At 51.6% G+C, this 15,798-nt stretch overlaps 6 protein-coding genes across 6 annotated transcripts; 2 read left to right on the top strand and 4 right to left on the bottom strand.

Moving 5' to 3' along the window:
- Positions 1 to 26: 26 nt before the first annotated feature.
- Positions 27 to 1,461, top strand: P168DRAFT_277901 (endo 1,5-alpha-arabinase; the record flags this gene model as incomplete). The annotated part of the gene is made up of 6 exons (XM_024835638.1): positions 27 to 796; positions 859 to 1,049; positions 1,115 to 1,137; positions 1,196 to 1,254; positions 1,325 to 1,374; positions 1,430 to 1,461. 6 exons carry the CDS (start codon positions 27 to 29, stop codon positions 1,459 to 1,461), a joined length of 1,125 nt encoding a protein of 374 aa, XP_024696886.1.
- A 259-nt stretch (positions 1,462 to 1,720) lies between these two features.
- P168DRAFT_229653 (SDR family NAD(P)-dependent oxidoreductase) lies at positions 1,721 to 2,608 on the bottom strand (the record flags this gene model as incomplete). The annotated part of the gene is made up of 2 exons (XM_024833196.1): positions 1,721 to 1,910; positions 2,016 to 2,608. The coding sequence occupies 2 exons, from the start codon at positions 2,606 to 2,608 to the stop codon at positions 1,721 to 1,723; spliced, it is 783 nt and encodes a 260-aa protein (XP_024696885.1).
- A 401-nt stretch (positions 2,609 to 3,009) lies between these two features.
- P168DRAFT_331640 (monooxygenase) lies at positions 3,010 to 4,668 on the bottom strand (the record flags this gene model as incomplete). The annotated part of the gene is made up of 4 exons (XM_024841647.1): positions 3,010 to 3,354; positions 3,428 to 3,796; positions 3,873 to 4,458; positions 4,535 to 4,668. 4 exons carry the CDS (start codon positions 4,666 to 4,668, stop codon positions 3,010 to 3,012), a joined length of 1,434 nt encoding a protein of 477 aa, XP_024696884.1.
- A 4,485-nt stretch (positions 4,669 to 9,153) lies between these two features.
- Positions 9,154 to 9,961, top strand: P168DRAFT_286430 (extracellular proline-rich protein). The gene has a single exon (XM_024836343.1). It carries the CDS (start codon positions 9,263 to 9,265, stop codon positions 9,764 to 9,766), a length of 504 nt encoding a protein of 167 aa, XP_024696883.1. The 5' UTR covers positions 9,154 to 9,262; the 3' UTR covers positions 9,767 to 9,961.
- Positions 9,962 to 10,936: 975 nt separating this feature from the next.
- Positions 10,937 to 14,683, bottom strand: P168DRAFT_323448 (bifunctional cytochrome P450/NADPH--P450 reductase; the record flags this gene model as incomplete). The annotated part of the gene is made up of 5 exons (XM_024840691.1): positions 10,937 to 12,612; positions 12,687 to 13,676; positions 13,731 to 14,183; positions 14,247 to 14,492; positions 14,563 to 14,683. The coding sequence occupies 5 exons, from the start codon at positions 14,681 to 14,683 to the stop codon at positions 11,033 to 11,035; spliced, it is 3,390 nt and encodes a 1,129-aa protein (XP_024696882.1). The 3' UTR covers positions 10,937 to 11,032.
- A 326-nt stretch (positions 14,684 to 15,009) lies between these two features.
- Positions 15,010 to 15,306, bottom strand: P168DRAFT_13052 (uncharacterized protein). The gene has a single exon (XM_024832680.1). The coding sequence runs from the start codon at positions 15,243 to 15,245 to the stop codon at positions 15,093 to 15,095; it is 153 nt and encodes a 50-aa protein (XP_024696881.1). The 5' UTR covers positions 15,246 to 15,306; the 3' UTR covers positions 15,010 to 15,092.
- Between the last annotated feature and the right edge of the window lie 492 nt (positions 15,307 to 15,798).

Genomic DNA, 15,798 nt, shown 5'->3' with positions numbered 1-15,798 from the left:
CTTGGAAAGCCCCACGATATCTGCCAATGTGGACATCGTTACTCGTGATATCGGGCATACTATGCGCGTGGACCGCCAATGCCACCCCGGCCGGTAAACAGCCCGTCTTCCCATCAACCACCAAATACCCGCCACCCAACCAGGGCAATGTCCGCGCGCACGATCCCAACATCGTTGAATACAACAACGCATTCTATATGTACAAGGGCGGCGTACACCTACCCATCCACAAGGCCCCTGCGCTAGATGGGCCGTGGGAAATGGTCGGCACCATCTTGGACGGCCCCAGCATAGTGGAAAAGGGGAATAGCAACCGGCCCTGGGCTCCGACAACGATCGAGCGCAATGGTCGCTTTTACTGTTTCTACACGGTCAGCTCTCGCAGCGATCGCGACAGTGCTATCGGAGTCGCCTCGTCCGATAATCCTGAGGGTGGTGGCTGGAAGGACCACGGCGCCCTGATCAACACTCAAAAGGGGCCCCGAGCGGATGTCTGGCCCTATACGATTTCCAATGCCATTGACGCCTCTTACATCGAGGATCAAGAAACGCACAAGCCATACCTGCTTTTTGGTAGTTTCTGGCATGGTATCTTCCAGGTCCCGCTGGCAGACGACCTCCTGTCCGTGGAAGATGAGGATCATCCAGACGCGAAGAACCTGGTCTACTTGCCAAAGCGCAAGCGCAAACCCGACGAGGGTTCTTTCATGAGCTACCATGAGCCATACTATTATCTCTGGTTCAGCCACGGCAAATGCTGTCACTTCGACGGTGATCTCCCCAAAGCGGGACAGGAGTATGTTCCTTCAGTTGTTGACAAACCCGTGAAGTCAATATCCATCTGACGATTAATTACAGATACAGCATCCGCGTCGGTCGATCGCGGAACGTGCGAGGGCCGTTTGTGGATAAGGACGGCGTCAAACTGACCGAAGGGGGCGGTTCTATCATTTACGGATCCAACAATGGAGTTACATATGCCCCTGGTGGTCTTGGTGTCTTGCCAGGCAACTCGTCCGTTCCGTCGGATATCTTGTACTATCACTACCGTATGTTTTCTCGTGCCATGTATGCACATATCCCAGCGTGAGCTGATGGGGCTAATGTATTACAGTCAACGCATCTATCAGTCTAGATGTGAGTGGGCTCATGTCACTGATACGCTCGAAGATGCACCTCGCTTACATATCCATAGGAAGCCTATCTCGGATATAGCTACCTCAGCTATGAAGACGGGTGGCCTTCAACTACGAGGTTTGTTTCCCAGCCAGTATATTGACCTGCATGTCATGGTGGAACCACGGACTGATTCACTGCGTCACAGTAACACATCCCCTCGACCGAGCCTCTCCTATCACCTCCTAGCTATTTTTTGTAAGGTCCCTATGCTCATCCATCCATTTGAATTGACACTTACAATCAGTGGCAGTTACGGGGACGCTGCTTTGGCTATGCAGCTGATACCACCACCGGACTGTTTCTTCAATTGATACCCGCACACGACATGCACATAGAGTTTTCTACATACAACAGGAACATAGAGCCGCTTTGGCTGGTCCTTTACGGAGTTTTGGATTATATAACAGCGATAGTACATTTGGCGCATATATGGTTGGCATTTATTCATTCGACAGCATTCCTTATTCGATATCCTGCGATTTATGCACTTCATTCTATCCATTGACTCGATTGAACAAGTTGACATCATTTGTCCTTCAAATCATGGGTCCCAACCCCCGTCCACGTTCAGAACCATCCCCGTCGAGTACGACGACGCATCGCTGAGCAAGAACAGCACAGACTGGGCAACTTCGTCCGCCGTGCCGTTACGGGGTATGATAGTGGGATTGGCGCTCTCGCCGCCCTGGATGACCTTGGCCTTGTCAAGGAGGGGTGTTTGAATAGAGCCCCTGCTGGCAGTCAGTATGGTTCTCCTATAAAGAACATTCCCCATCCATCCCACAAACAACAACAAAAAGAAAATATATAGAAAGCTTAAAAGGAGGAAAACATACGGCGCAATAGCATTGACCCTAATCTCGGGCCCCACCTCCTTAGCCACACTCCTCGTCAACCCCACAACCCCATGCTTCGTCGCCGAATAAGCAGCATGGAACCCAAACCCCCTCACCCCCTGAATACTCGCCGCATTGACGATACTGCCGGCACGGGAAGTCTCTTTGATAGCGCGCAGCTGCGCCCGCACGCAGTACATCATGCCCGTGAGGTTCACCCGCAGCAGGAAGTCCCACTCGTCGTCCTCCTGCTCCGTCAGCGCGCCCACGCCGTGCTTCTTGCCGATTGCCCCCGCCATGTTCGCTGCGCCATCCAGTCGGCCGAAGTGCTGCACTGTCTTCTCGATCCAGCTGTTGACGGTGGCTGCTGAGCCGACGTCGACTACTGTTGTGAGGATTCTCGCCGGGCCGTCTGCGGTTGGTGGGGAGGAGGAGGGAGAGGCGTTGAGGATCTCGACGGCGGTGTTGAGTGCCCTCTCGTCGATGTCTGCTAGGGAGAGGAGGGCGCCGTTTGCGTGGAGGCGTTGCGCGACGGCGAGGCCGATGCCTGCTAGGCCGGTGACGGCGTAGACCTTGTCTTTGACGGAGTCCATAGTGTTGAAGATTGAGCGTAGGTAGACGTGTAACAGTAGGAGTAGCAATTTACTTGACCTAGACAATATAAAGTGTTGTTATGGACTAGAAGAGCTCCCCGCACTTCATCCAGTACTACTGTGCTGTTTTGCCAGAATCCGGCTAAATTGCGCCGGCCGATTCCGATCTGCGGGGACTCTTGATTGACACTAATCCAGGTATAGTAGGTATAGTAGGTAGTCGATACAAATATATACTCGAGAATTTTAACAAAAAAGCGTGCCCTCATCACGCAGAGAGACGCATGCGCACGCACTATAACGTCAGTCATAGCATTAGTTGATACCCTTGACGGATATCCCGATCCAGCAACGATGACAACTACCCCCAGTCCATAGAAATATATATACTTAACCCCCCCCTACAGCCGACTATCCTTACCCACCGCATTCAACCGCCGCCACATGCGAATACGTCGCTGGTGCCCACTATTGAAGTCATCCACCCACGACTGCTCGAAGGGAGGCAGTCTCCGACCGGGTTGACCCTCCGCGGGGTTCCCCGCCAGCCGACGGACGTGTTCAAAGTAAGGCTCGAACTCCGGGTTGACCGACAGGAAACCCGGGCCGTCACCCTTGGCGGCGATGCGCTCGTTCTCCCATCTTTGTTGCTCTTCTAGGGGCGGTAGGCAGGCTTTGCCGGCTAGGACCCGCGCTGCGACTACGGCTTGCCATTCGAAGATTTTGAAGGTGAGGCCCGCTCCGACCTGGGGGTTTTGTTAGCTGGTTGCAATGTGGGGAGGGTCGGAGGGAAGAGAGTATGAAATTGGTGCTACTTACCCCACCAACGACTACCAAGGACGGATCGTGCTGGTAGAACACATGGAGGAAGAGGTTGGGAACGCGGTTGTTGCGCAGCGGGAGGTCAGGTAGGAATGGCAGCGTCCAGGTGAACCCGGTGCCGAGGATGATGTGGTCGACGTCCGATACGGAGGTCCCGTCTTCGAAATGCACGGTGCGCTCGCCGTTGTCGCTGCAGATTCGCGCAATGGACGGCACCCGCTTGATATTGGGGTGCTTGAAGGCTTCGTCGCCGAAGTAGGGGTTGTATCTGCCCCGCACAACGGAGTAGATGGGTGTTTGCGCGGAGTCAACTAAGCTGACTGCCGTATCGGCTGCTGAGACAGACGCTCCGACGGTGACGACTTTCTGTTATGGGGCACTGGCGTTAGTTCATGGGCCCGCGGAAGGAAGGCAAGTAAGCTTGCGACGAGCGTATACACACCTTTCCGCGGAATTTCTCCGGGCCACGGTATTGTTTCGTGTGCTCCACGCGATCAGGATACCGTGCCGTGAACTCCTTCAGACCTTCGATGGCCGGGACATACGGGACTGAGAAGTGTCCCGATGCGACCACCAAGGCGTCGAAGGTTTCGCTCCACCAGTAGTCGTATCCGCCTGGTTGGCCTGCGCGTCGCAATACTAACACCCACTGACCGGTGCGAGGGTCCTTAGTCGCTCGCTCCACCGTGGTGTTGTACTCAACGAGATCCTGGTATCCGTTCCGGTTTAGGAGATCCTCCACGTATTGTCGGATAACGGTGTGGTGGCGGAATGGACTGTCCGGCCCGTGGAGGGCTACTGTCCTGTCTGTGCGGACGGTCGGGATCGATTCCTGGGAGTAACACATGGTCGTGACATCGACATTGGTCTCTAGCGTCGGGTAGATGTGCGAATCGGTGAAGCGATGCTGCGTGAGCGCAGGCGCATGCCGGGGCAAATCTGATGGAATAGCAACCGGTAGGTCTGCGGTCCGGTTGGATAACCGTTCAATGTCGAGAGGGACGTGTTTTTCATTCTCTCGCGAAACCCTACGCAATATAATGAGCATCCCGTCATGATCGTTGACTTATATCGCGGAGCGCAAAGAGAGAGGGCACCGCCTACCAGCAACCACCGGCTTTCTCCTGTCGTTCAAACACCCGGACCACGTCGAATGCTTTTTCTTGCATGAGCGCATCAACAGCAATGGCTCCAGCCGGACCTGCGCCGATAACGGCTACCCTTTTCACGAGCGACATGGTGGCCCGCCTGCGGATGAAGAAATAGCCGATGTCTGATGAGGTATGTTTGTTACTGGAAGCGCGGCTGAAATGTCGGAACCAAGTAGTCGGGAGCTCTCTCTTTTAAGAAAGTTTAGATTGGATTTACCGGGGATACGGCATAGCTCCTTGTGGAGGGATTGATCGACTTGAAGCGAATTGAATTGAAGCTGATGCGACTTTGGGCGGCGATTGCATCAACGGACACCAGTGAAAGGCGTGGCTTCGGGCTTTGTGGGCCCCAATCAGGACTCTCTGGCGCTCTCGACCGAGATAAATTAAGGTCCGATGTTTTGCATGTTTGTTTGGTCCTGCAGTTCTTGAGCCATCGTATGCATGTTAAGGTATACAAGTCTATGAAGAGAGAGAATTTTTATATGAAGTATTTAATTCAGGAACAGGAAGTTTTTTGTACTACCTCAAAAGTACCGAGTATCTTATTTAAACTCATCGGGAACCGGCAGTTTCCGGGAAGCTGATTGGTGGCCACCCACGCGACACACGTGGTCTGGATAAGCACATGGTTAGAGAAGCTTCACAACAACTTACTACCAAGGTAACCCAACGACTTACGTATTGTTCAAACTTATGACCGTGGCAAGGGGAGGCTTAAGATACCTGTCCCGTCGCACAGACGGTGTACATAAGTTCAGCGGCTTCCTCTGCGCGTCGATTATAGAGAACGGCACGACCGTTTCATCCGTTTACTGCCTTATTCCCGTCCGCAGTGTTAGTGGTGTTCTTGAATGTACGGGGTAGACCCAGTTATAGCTACGATAGCGGCCACCATCGAAGCACCGCCCTCTCTTGCTCCATCGCCCAGCAATGCCCAAGCAAGGCATATCGGCCAGGTTCTAGATAGTGGTCACGTGTAAGATCCGTTTGACCGAAAAGAGCCACGATCCGGTAGACCGTGTACGACAGTATCTGCTTCATCCATTTCCAATTTCATGATCGGATCGGCACGATAGCTAGTAAGGTCAACTTTGAGCCCGAAGGTCTGGGACCGGAAAGAGCACAGTGACTTGAGTCGCTCTACTGTTTGTTGGTGAGTCTTATCCTTGCTGAGTGTCCATAGTGCAGATTGAGGTCAGATCAGAGTATCCAGGCGAGCTTGAGGCAAATGCGACGTGACACGATCTTGAAAAGGTCCGAACAGCATTTGTTCCCGGCTGGTTCGATGATGATATGGGCCACTCTGATAGGCATGATTTCTATGAGATCGTTTCCATCGACTGATTTGGATAGATTATAGCAGCAATCTTAACGGTCCCTTTCACCTGCAACGGCACATGTTCTGTCGGTGCATCACATCTTTTCAACTAAGAACCATGATAGGTGGTTCGAGTCCCTGTTTATCGTCAGTAGCGCTGTCTGTCCCAATAATGGTGGTTTAGAGATATCGCCTATAAGGCCTTGTTACTCTCGTCCAGTGATTTCCTCAGGTAAGGTAATCTCAAACGGTGAGCCCACGGCATATAATGTCTCCCGGATGTACATGGCTTAGATGCCAAGTCCACCAAACAGCTCTTGGCTATGGTATTAACGAGACTGAGAACGGAGCCAGTGGCAAATGACGCCGCCTTACGAACTTGTCGTCTCTAGATCGACATGGCTGTGTTCAGCAGTAGGATGGAGGGGACAACACACGAGCGCAGTGGTGCTCTGCTTATTTACCCCCACAGTGATTTAGAAGCAACCTGTTCCATGAACGCAAACTAAGCAGCGATCGGCTCCAATGAGCTCAATCTTCAACTATTGCTTCGCATTTCGGGACGAAGGAATGATCAGCCTTACAAAACTGACGTAGTTGCCACGGGCGAATCCCCGATGTATGACCACTGCGGATGTCTGGCTATTTTAGAGCCATGATCGTCAGGATCCCCACGTAATCTCACACGCTTTACGAGTAACCAAATGTCAGCACCAGTGATCAAAGAGTTTGCCCAGGATAACTAGCAGAAGATCTCGCAAAACTCAACAACCCGTTCCAGTCACCTATCAGGTGAAATAACGTTCCGCTTCCGCTTTCGTAAAGGATGACACAGTCGTGGGATTGTGCAACCAAAATCCTGCAAGTCGCACGACAAAGTATCAAACGCCGAACCGGGATAGTTGTGGAGTATACCTCGGATAAACAATTGCCGGGTTCGTGCCACAAGATATCCAAACATTTCGATACTTCTTGTTGTCCTGTTCATGGACATAATCTTCCCCTGGGTTCGGTACTCGGCAAAGTGAGGATCTGGCCGTGGGTTATGACTAAAAGCAATATCTAGCCCTCCAAAATGAAGTCGTTTCAAGGCGGAGTCGATCCCCGTTGGAAGTACATACTCCATAGTTATCTATGGAGTACCGGATGGGCTTGGAAACTCACTTGGCCCAAGCGGGGCTATTAAGCACTCCCGCCGATCCTTTCGCTGTTCAGTAATACTCCGACACGATCCTTGGCCTGTCCATTCCTGTCAGTACTTTAGCGTCGGACCTCGAGACCAACACGCAAAGATTTGACGTAAACGCGAAGGGGTGGACTTGTTGCCTCGAAAAGACTCGAACGGATCTGATAAGAACCAGTGGGGACGGGTTTCGCCATCTTCGCACTTTTAGCAAACATCCGTTGGGCGTTCAAGTGTATTCAGTGGCGTCTCTTCGTCTGTCACTTTAATGGTATAGCTGACGTGGGATTCCATGGTGGCTGAACGCGGGATCTTGTCCCCGGGATGGACACATGTAAAGCTCCCCCTCATCTTGGCAATAGCTATACATCTGTAGGCCAATCGATCCTGAAATTAAATCGAATCCTTCATTCTGGAACTATTGATACTTCATAATCCTCTTCATGCGAGAAGTGAGCTCGTCCATGCGCATGATCCATATTTGTAGAATTACTCCGTAGGGATACGAAGACACGAAAAAACGTATAGCTGCTCCACAGGGCTGGAAGCAAGATGAAACAGTGAGGTGTGGAGAAAGATGAAAAGAAAAAGTTTGATGAAACGGGAAAAAGTCTAAGTGGAGGAATAGGCTGCCTGAGGCCGGCCGTGCGTGAATTTTCCGCGCAACACAAGATCCGCGAAGTTTCTTCTATCCACAACAGACCAGAGGTTGACGAGTCCACGTTCGTTCCATCCGGTTTCACTCCAATTGAAGTTTCAATTTGTTTGAGACCTTCTCGGCCTGGCCACTCTACTATTTACCATACTATACTGGTGTTTTCCCGCGTCTGTTCCGCCGCCCTGACACCGTACTCAGCCACAGCATGTCGGCCGTGTCTAACTACGGAGTACGGAGCAGAAGGATTTTGATCGCCGCGACTCCATGCAGAGAACGGTCACACCCACTACCCTCAGTGGGTCTAACGGATAACAATGTGGTATTCGCATTAATCTTACGTTAGCGGTATCCAACGAATTCTTATCAAACTAGCAGCCTATTCGACACTCGCACGGTCGTTTCGAACCCGAGGGCGAAATCCAAATGGATCCCCTATCCAAAGATCATTGACTGACCTTCCCGCGGTTCGACCAAGGTACTGTCCGGTGACCTCCAATGAGAACGGCACGATCCTGATGGTTCATATATGGTTCCCACAACAGAGCTTTTCAGCCATGAAGGCTTCTGTGCCGCCGGAATACCCGGGGTGATTGGGTATCAGCAATACGAATCGTGGGTCAGGTCTCCACCGGCACAGAGATCTACGTTTTTAATCCCGTAGGATGAGCTAGGTTTGGGATTGAATGGGACCCGAAGCTGCCAAGCTCGAGAGAGCAATGATCGTCTAACTTGTCTTGAAGGGTGGCATTGTTCAAGTTTTATCCGGCACCTACAGGACGGCCTACGGAGTACCGGGTATCATTCCATATCACATCATGGAAATATCCCAACTCCTAACCTTCTTTTGCTGAGGTCTCTAAGGTATATGCATGACGTGCGATCGCCTCATCTTCTCTATCACCCCGTGATAGCAGGGTCAAGAGTATCTGTATTAGGAAGGTGAAGGCCATCTACACTCCATGATCGACGGTCATTGGTCACTACAACGGAACCTGAAACTCAGGATATCTCTCACACAGGGGTTGCTCATACCAATCCCAGTCAAACCCCGGCTTGCGGCAGTTAAACGATACCTAGTTAATTATCAGTCCACCGGGCCTAGGTCGTGGGAAGCCAATACCGGTCAGTAGGCCTATCTCCTGTGGTGGTTGATTCATGGAAATTCCACGGCTCCACCATTGACGACCGTCCATTTTCTGATTCAGGTATCAAGGTAAGCGAAGCTGAACGTTTACAAGTCGGGATCCACAGAAATCTTTCCCTGATCAGTGACACGAACCGAAGACCCTTCCCCCCCTGGGCGGATTAGTACCAGTCTTTCGGCTCGGAGATGCTGTCAGGTCCCATAGCATGTAGTCTATAAAGGAAAGCTGATCTCCCCATTCTCGATGGGCCCTGGCAGTCCATCTCTTTCAATTGAATCTGGTATTCATTTTTGTTCTGTGTCTTTTCTACTTTCTTTTTGATCTGATACATATTCATTCTTTTCTTTAAAAAAAACAAACCACATTCTTTCACCATGAAGTTCAACGTTGTCGCCTCGCTGGGTCTCCTGGGCTGCGCCCTTTCCCTGCCCGCTCCCATCCGCAACTACATCCGCCACCAGGGCCTTGAGGCGCCGTTCCCTCTGCCTCCTGGCGTCCTCCAGCCTCCCGGCGACTTCGCCACGGGCGTGCCCAACCCTACCGGCACCTCCGTCCCGACCAACACGCCCGTGCCCACCGGCGCCACCTTCCAGAAGCGCGCGGCCCTGGATATTCCTGGTCTCACCGACCTGCCCTTCCCTTTCCCCACCGACCTCCCGACTGGTCTGCCCACTGGTCTGCCCACTGGCCTGCCCACCGGCCTGCCCACTGGTCTCCCGACTGACCTCCCGATCCCTACTGGCCTGTTCCCCACCGGCCTTCCCACCGGCCTCCCGAGCATCCCCTTCCCGACCGACCTGCCCATCCCGACTGGCCTCCCGACTGGCCTCCCCACGGGCTTCCCTCCTCTGCCCACTGGCCTGCCTTTCGGCGCTTAAGTGGCTGGCAATGACGGGATTAATACGCCATCCGAGTGAAGCGGTGGCATTGAGTGTGAATGGGGAAGATGCGATGCTAGAAAGTTTGTCACATATATCTGTCCTACATTGGATGGGGTTTCGGTTGTTACATAGTCCCAGCGGTTCTTGAAAGGCACAGGTTGTCATTAGGAAGTTGGACTCTTCAATTCATTCTCTTATCTCTCTACATATGCATGCCTAATTCTGCTCACAACGTAAAGTACGTAGCAGGCAGGTCAACCCTGCCTTTCAACCTTATACTATGGCATATACTATGGCCCATAACCATACTTACAGAAGTGAAAAATTTTTACATTGGAATATCTCAATACATAGCTAGGTAGTAAGTACCAAGGTTTTCACAAACACGCCGACCCACCACCATCAAGCCACTAGCCCCGAAAAACGGACCACAACAGAGAACTACATCGTGCCATAGCCATTATTCCCCCATCACCCGAACGCCACCAAAGACTAATCCCACCCCCAAACTCACCAGACCAAAACCTACCACCGTCAAACACACTGACTCACAATCCCACGGCCCCCTTTCTTTCATGTTCCCACCGACAAAAAAGCAATACATGTATCTCATCACATTGGAGCTTTAATATATGATACGGGGCCGGAGGCGGGATGACTGGTCTAGGCCTTGATATTTATATTGCTTCATATAGCACCTACTATACACAGATTTTCCCTGTTGATTATGGAAGGAAAAAAGAAAAGCAAAGAAAAGATGAGAAAAGAAAAGAAAAGGGAAAAAAGAAAGCTAGTTATAATCTGGGCCCGTGTGGGCAGTGGCCACGATCGGCGGTGATCTATCTCGAGCCGTTCTTGAAACCTGATTCGCACCGCAATGTAGGGTGGTGAGTATTGACTGTTTGGTTTGGTAATACTGATGTGTTGTGTTTTGATGTGGGCTTAATATATGCGTCGTGATTAAGTCGTTGATGAATGGGTGGGTCTGACTCTGGGAGTGGGACGGTTGAGGCGGGAATACGGATACTACGTACTTTGGAGAGATAGATCTGGGAACTGGTGTACTATGTATCTACTACTCAGGTAGGTTAGGTTGGTAGAGACTAGAAAGTTATGGAAAGAATCGCAGAATCAATCTCGACGACGTCTGTTAAAATCACATGCCTACTGGGTTTCTCCAAAGGATACCTCGCTAGCGGCCCTTGATGTAGACTACAGTAAACCTTCGCTTCCCGTACATACACATACACAGCCTCGACAGTCTCAAGTGAAAACGTCCGTCGCATATCTCTCCTTCACTTTCAGACCGTCGAGGTATGCTTCGGCCAGTGCGTCCTCGTCAGCCTCGGTGGTGACATTCTCGCCACGTTCCATCGCTTGACGGATAGCGTCTCGTTCCTGTTTCAGGTAAATAGTCTTGAAAGCCTGGCGCACGCCATTGGCCACCCCAATACCGCCACACACGTAGACCCTCGCGCCGTGATCCATCAGCTCAGAGATTTCGTCTCCCTGCGCTCCCATCAGGTCCTGGACGTGCTGGCGGCGGTCCAAGCTTTCAGCCAAGCGTTGTGGGCTTGAGGCTAGAGCGGATGAGGAGGGTCCGGCAGGGGGATCAGCAGGGGACGACGGACGGCTGTAGGCCCATTTTACTTCGACGGCCCCCAGGCGGGCCCAGGCGTCTAGCTCTGTGGCGTAGATGTCGTCTTTGCCTTTTGTGCGACAGCCAACGTACAGGATTACTTTGGCGGGTTCTTTACTGCCGCCCTCGAAGCCAGGGTTGTTGCGACGCTCAAGGATTCTCTCGGCGCGGTCCATGATGAAGCCGCGGAAGGGAGCAAGACCGCTTCCCGCGCATATCATGATCATGGGTGTCTCTAGGTCCAGGGGAGGCCGGAAGCCCGAATGACATGGGCGGACGTCGATCTGAGCGCGTTCGCCGGGTCTCAGCTCGGAAAGATAGTTTGATGCAACACCCTGGTGCGCTTGAGGGGCGGCTGCTGTGGGCGCAGTGTTGATCACCGAGAACGTGATGGTGCACTCGGATGAATTTGGCAGAGGCGAAGATGAGATGGAGTATTGGCGCACACGCATGGGTGGAAGCATGATCAAAAACACTTCGAGAGGTATTTTGATAGAAGGATAACAGGTGAGAATATCCAGTGGGCTCACTTGTTTCTTCACAACCTCCTCTGCGAATGTGGTATGATCGGATGCAAGATGCTTCAGTTTTACCTGCGTGCTTACATCTCCATCGGCTGCATCGGCCAAAATAATCAGGTCTCGCCTGGATGCTGGCTGGGAGAGTTCAACATAGGTCGAAAACAGGTCAAAAGCCGACATAGGAGTCCCCAGGGGAATACTGGCAGTGCCATTGGAAGCCAACGTGAGCGTGGTATCCCACGAGAGGCCAAAGTGACGAATTGCGCGGCGGACAACACTGGCGGGGTTGATGGGGAGCACGGCAAGATAGTCGCCACAGCGGTAAGTCATGTCCGAGGGAAGCTTGAATCGAATCATTCTCTTTTCTGGGACTCCCGGTGCAGTAAGAAGCTGATTCTCAAGGACGGTCCCTTCCTGCAGCTGGAGGCCTAGAGTCGAAGGTCGCACACCTGAACTGACTGTGACCTGAAGGGCTGACTTTCGACCTTCTCTGCTCATGGGCTCACCGAGACTCGATGCGATGGCAGGCCAAAGGTCAGACTCGGCCCAGCTATCAAAACTACTGAACATATCTGCGTCCGCTGCGTCCGCGAGCCCGAGGTCACATAGTCGAGTTCCACCACGCTGAGAAATCAGAGTGTCGGCGGCCTTTGGTACACGATGAAAAGTAGACTGCCAATCATCTTGAGGAGATTGTCAGTCATTAGTACATGAAATGCTCAGATGTTGACGGATCATTGAAGTGGAGAGAACTTACGATGACCACAGCCAAACACGGCAAAATTGGTACCTTCTAGCTCATTTCCTTCCAAACCATCGAGCCAGTGAAAGAAATGTGCAGCATTGTCCGGCGGCTGTCCCTCATACGAGGCTGTTATGAAAACGACAGGGCCGTCGCGAGGAACATTCTGCATCGCCGAGTCCAGTGGCTTGACCTCCGCAGAGAAGCCATATCTGACAGCGTCGTTGGCTAATCTTCGAGAAAATGCCTCGCATGTTCCAGTATTGCTGCCGAAAAATATGTGCATTGGTCTGGTCCTGGTACTGTCAGACACAGACTTGTTTGCACAGCTGTCGACGACTGCCACGGATCTTTCTGTAACCACATCGCCACTGCCACTGAAGGACATAGCCAGTTTTGTAGCATCTAAGCCACTGCGCAGGGTAGCTTTCATGTAGAAATCCCTAGGCTTGATGGTGAGCATTTGCGTCATCCGCAGCTCATAGTTCGGATCTTCCATCTGGAAATTGAAACTCTGGAACAGCAAGGCCACCACAAGCAGCATTTCCTGCCATGCAAATGGGCGACCGGTGCAAGCCCGGAGTCCGTTTCCGAAGGGTTTCCATGCATTCTTCGGTAGACTTTCGAATCCCCCATCGAGCATTCTCTCCGGTCTAAACTCTTCCGCATCTGCGCCGTAGACTTTGGGGTCCATATGCAGCTTGCCCAGTACGACGACGATAGGCTCGTTCTTCCCTATAACGTATTTACCGCCTCCAAGAGTGACAGGATCTTCCTTGTTTTTGGTCGGGTGGGCGTGGAGTGCCATCAGAGGCGCCGTGCTTCTCATGCGTAGGGTTTCCTTCAAGGCTGCATCGACGTACACTAGTTTGGGTAAGTCCTCCACCCTAACTTTCCGCTGTCCGATGACCGCGTCGACCTCTTCTCGCACCTTTTTGTACGCGCGCGGGGTCTTGAGCAGAAAGTAGAACAGGAAAGATAGGGCACCGGAGGTGGTCTCATGTCCTGTGGCAGCAACTGGATTAGCGAGATTCTCCGGGGAATCCAAAGACTTCTTACCAGCAATCAGAAATGTGAGCATGTTATTAACAATTGACTCATCGCTGAGACCCTGTCCGGTCTGGGGATCTCGGCCCAGAACGAGAGCATTCATAAGGTCCTGTTTGTCTTCGGGGTGGTTCCGTCGAGCAGCCAGAAGCTCATGCGAGAAACTGCGCATGTACTCGATGTCGGTCCAGAACTTCTTATCCTCGGTGGTGGGTATGTTGCTGAGCAAGCTGTTCACCAATCCGGGTCGACGGGACCTATTGCCGGCCACTTTCAACATGTTACCCATAGCCTTGATGAACGGGTGAAGGTCTTCGCTGTAAAAAGAGTTGAACCTGATGCCCATGGAGCAGAGGCCAACAGTGTCCAGCGTCAAACGAGTGAAGTCGTCCGTGACCACGATGGGAACATCGGAACCCTGGCGCGCCCATTTCATGACCAGCTGGGTTCCAATATCGTACATGTCTTTCCACAGTGTTAGACCTTCTGGTTTCGGGAAGAACATTATAAAGGTATGGAGTTGCTCACCGGCAAACATGGAGCGAATCATGAGGGGCCCAAAAGCCGGAACGAGAATGCGATGTGCGATAGCCCAGTTTTCCTCCTCTGGGTAGTTGGCAGTAAACAAGCCGTCCCTGACTCCATTGCGTAGCTCTTTCAGACCAGAGACTACAAACTTTGTGAACCTCTCTTCGTTGCAGACCTCGTTGGCCAATTCCTGGGAGCTGATGAACACGAGGGAGTTTCCAGCGACGACCAGGCGGAATATCTGGCCTGGTAGACAGAGAGTCAGTATCCATCTATTTCAATGTGGCTAGATTGTCTCTCGGGGGACGGGGCATACCGTGTATATCTGCGAGTTCATGCAACCGGTTCAAGGGAACGTCAGAGTCGAATTCCAGCAGGTTTCCCAGGATCGGGACCCCTTTAGGCCTGGGGATTGGGACATGCCCTGGATTGGTCATTGAGGATGTCAGGTAGTATTCTGTCCCGGATTTGTATTCAGAAGGCAAAGCTGATTTGATGTTGACTATCACCCGGTACAGCCAGATGAGAAGATGTAGTGAGGATGATGAAGTATGGAAAGGAGAGTAAGAGTAGGATGGGTTTTAGATGAAGAGGATGGAGGGTAGGAAGGAGAAGAAGAAGAAGAAGAAGAGAAGAAGGAAGACAATAAAAGAAGAGAAAAAGTGTGTCTGAGAGACAGTAAACAAGTGACAGAACTAGTGATAGCTAAAAAGAAACTATGGTTTGATACAGTCACTTGGAATATTCATGCTATTATGACCCTCCATTTCTCATTCACTAAGCACTAAGCACCTCTGACAATGCATAGAACTACATACTAAGTAACGTCCGACAAAACATGGGAAATCACTCTTCGTTATCTGATATATGCCCCATCCATCCCATCACAAAGATGATGAACCAGAGCGTGGTGACACTAGCAATCCCAATAGTCGTCAGCATGTAACAGAAGAAAAAGAAAGTGCATTCTAAACGCCTCTCTCTTATAATAGGGACCATTGTTTGGGTCAGTCCTAGCGCTAGCTGAAAGAATCATCACTTTGATATCTTATCTAGGTCAATCACGTCCGCTCGAACCCATTCTGTAGAAGTAGCAAGCGGAGATGAGATACTCCGGTCGCAGGAAGGTTGCAGCGGATGAAACCTACCTTTCAGAGCGCAAAAACCGATGGTATCGCAGGTAGGGCTTCTCGTTGCTTGTCCCTACAGATGCCTTTCGTGTCCATGAAGGATGGGTGGATGCGTGTTGGATGACTTTTGCTATATACTTGAGGTTCTTCCTAGGATAAGTTGATGACCAAACTACTGGAACATATACACCAATTGGCATGGTCTAGTATACTGACAGTTTCTTAGTGCTGAGATAAACAGGATCTTAGAAACAGCCCAATAAGAACCAGATAGTGGAACAAACGGCGGGAAGTGCTATACAGAGAACCCACAGTAGGCAATTTATAGAACTATTCTTTCTCTCATGACGTTCGGAACTATAAGTTCTCGCTAGGGTAGTGAAAGCCATTGTGCGACTGCATAAATGATGTGCCGGGCGGAC

This window comes from Aspergillus campestris, assembly GCF_002847485.1.
Source record: "Aspergillus campestris IBT 28561 chromosome Unknown P168scaffold_1, whole genome shotgun sequence".
Classification (NCBI taxonomy): Eukaryota; Fungi; Ascomycota; class Eurotiomycetes; order Eurotiales; family Aspergillaceae; genus Aspergillus; species Aspergillus campestris.
Note: the sequence above shows the minus strand (reverse complement) of the source record. Positions and strands in the feature narration are given on the sequence as shown.

Bases quoted from the DNA above. Each gene is read 5' to 3' on its own strand.
- P168DRAFT_13052 (XM_024832680.1), bottom strand. From the start codon at position 15,245: ATGGTCCCTATTATAAGAGAGAGGCGTTTAGAATGCACTTTCTTTTTC.
- P168DRAFT_286430 (XM_024836343.1), top strand. From the start codon at position 9,263: ATGAAGTTCAACGTTGTCGCCTCGCTGGGTCTCCTGGGCTGCGCCCTT.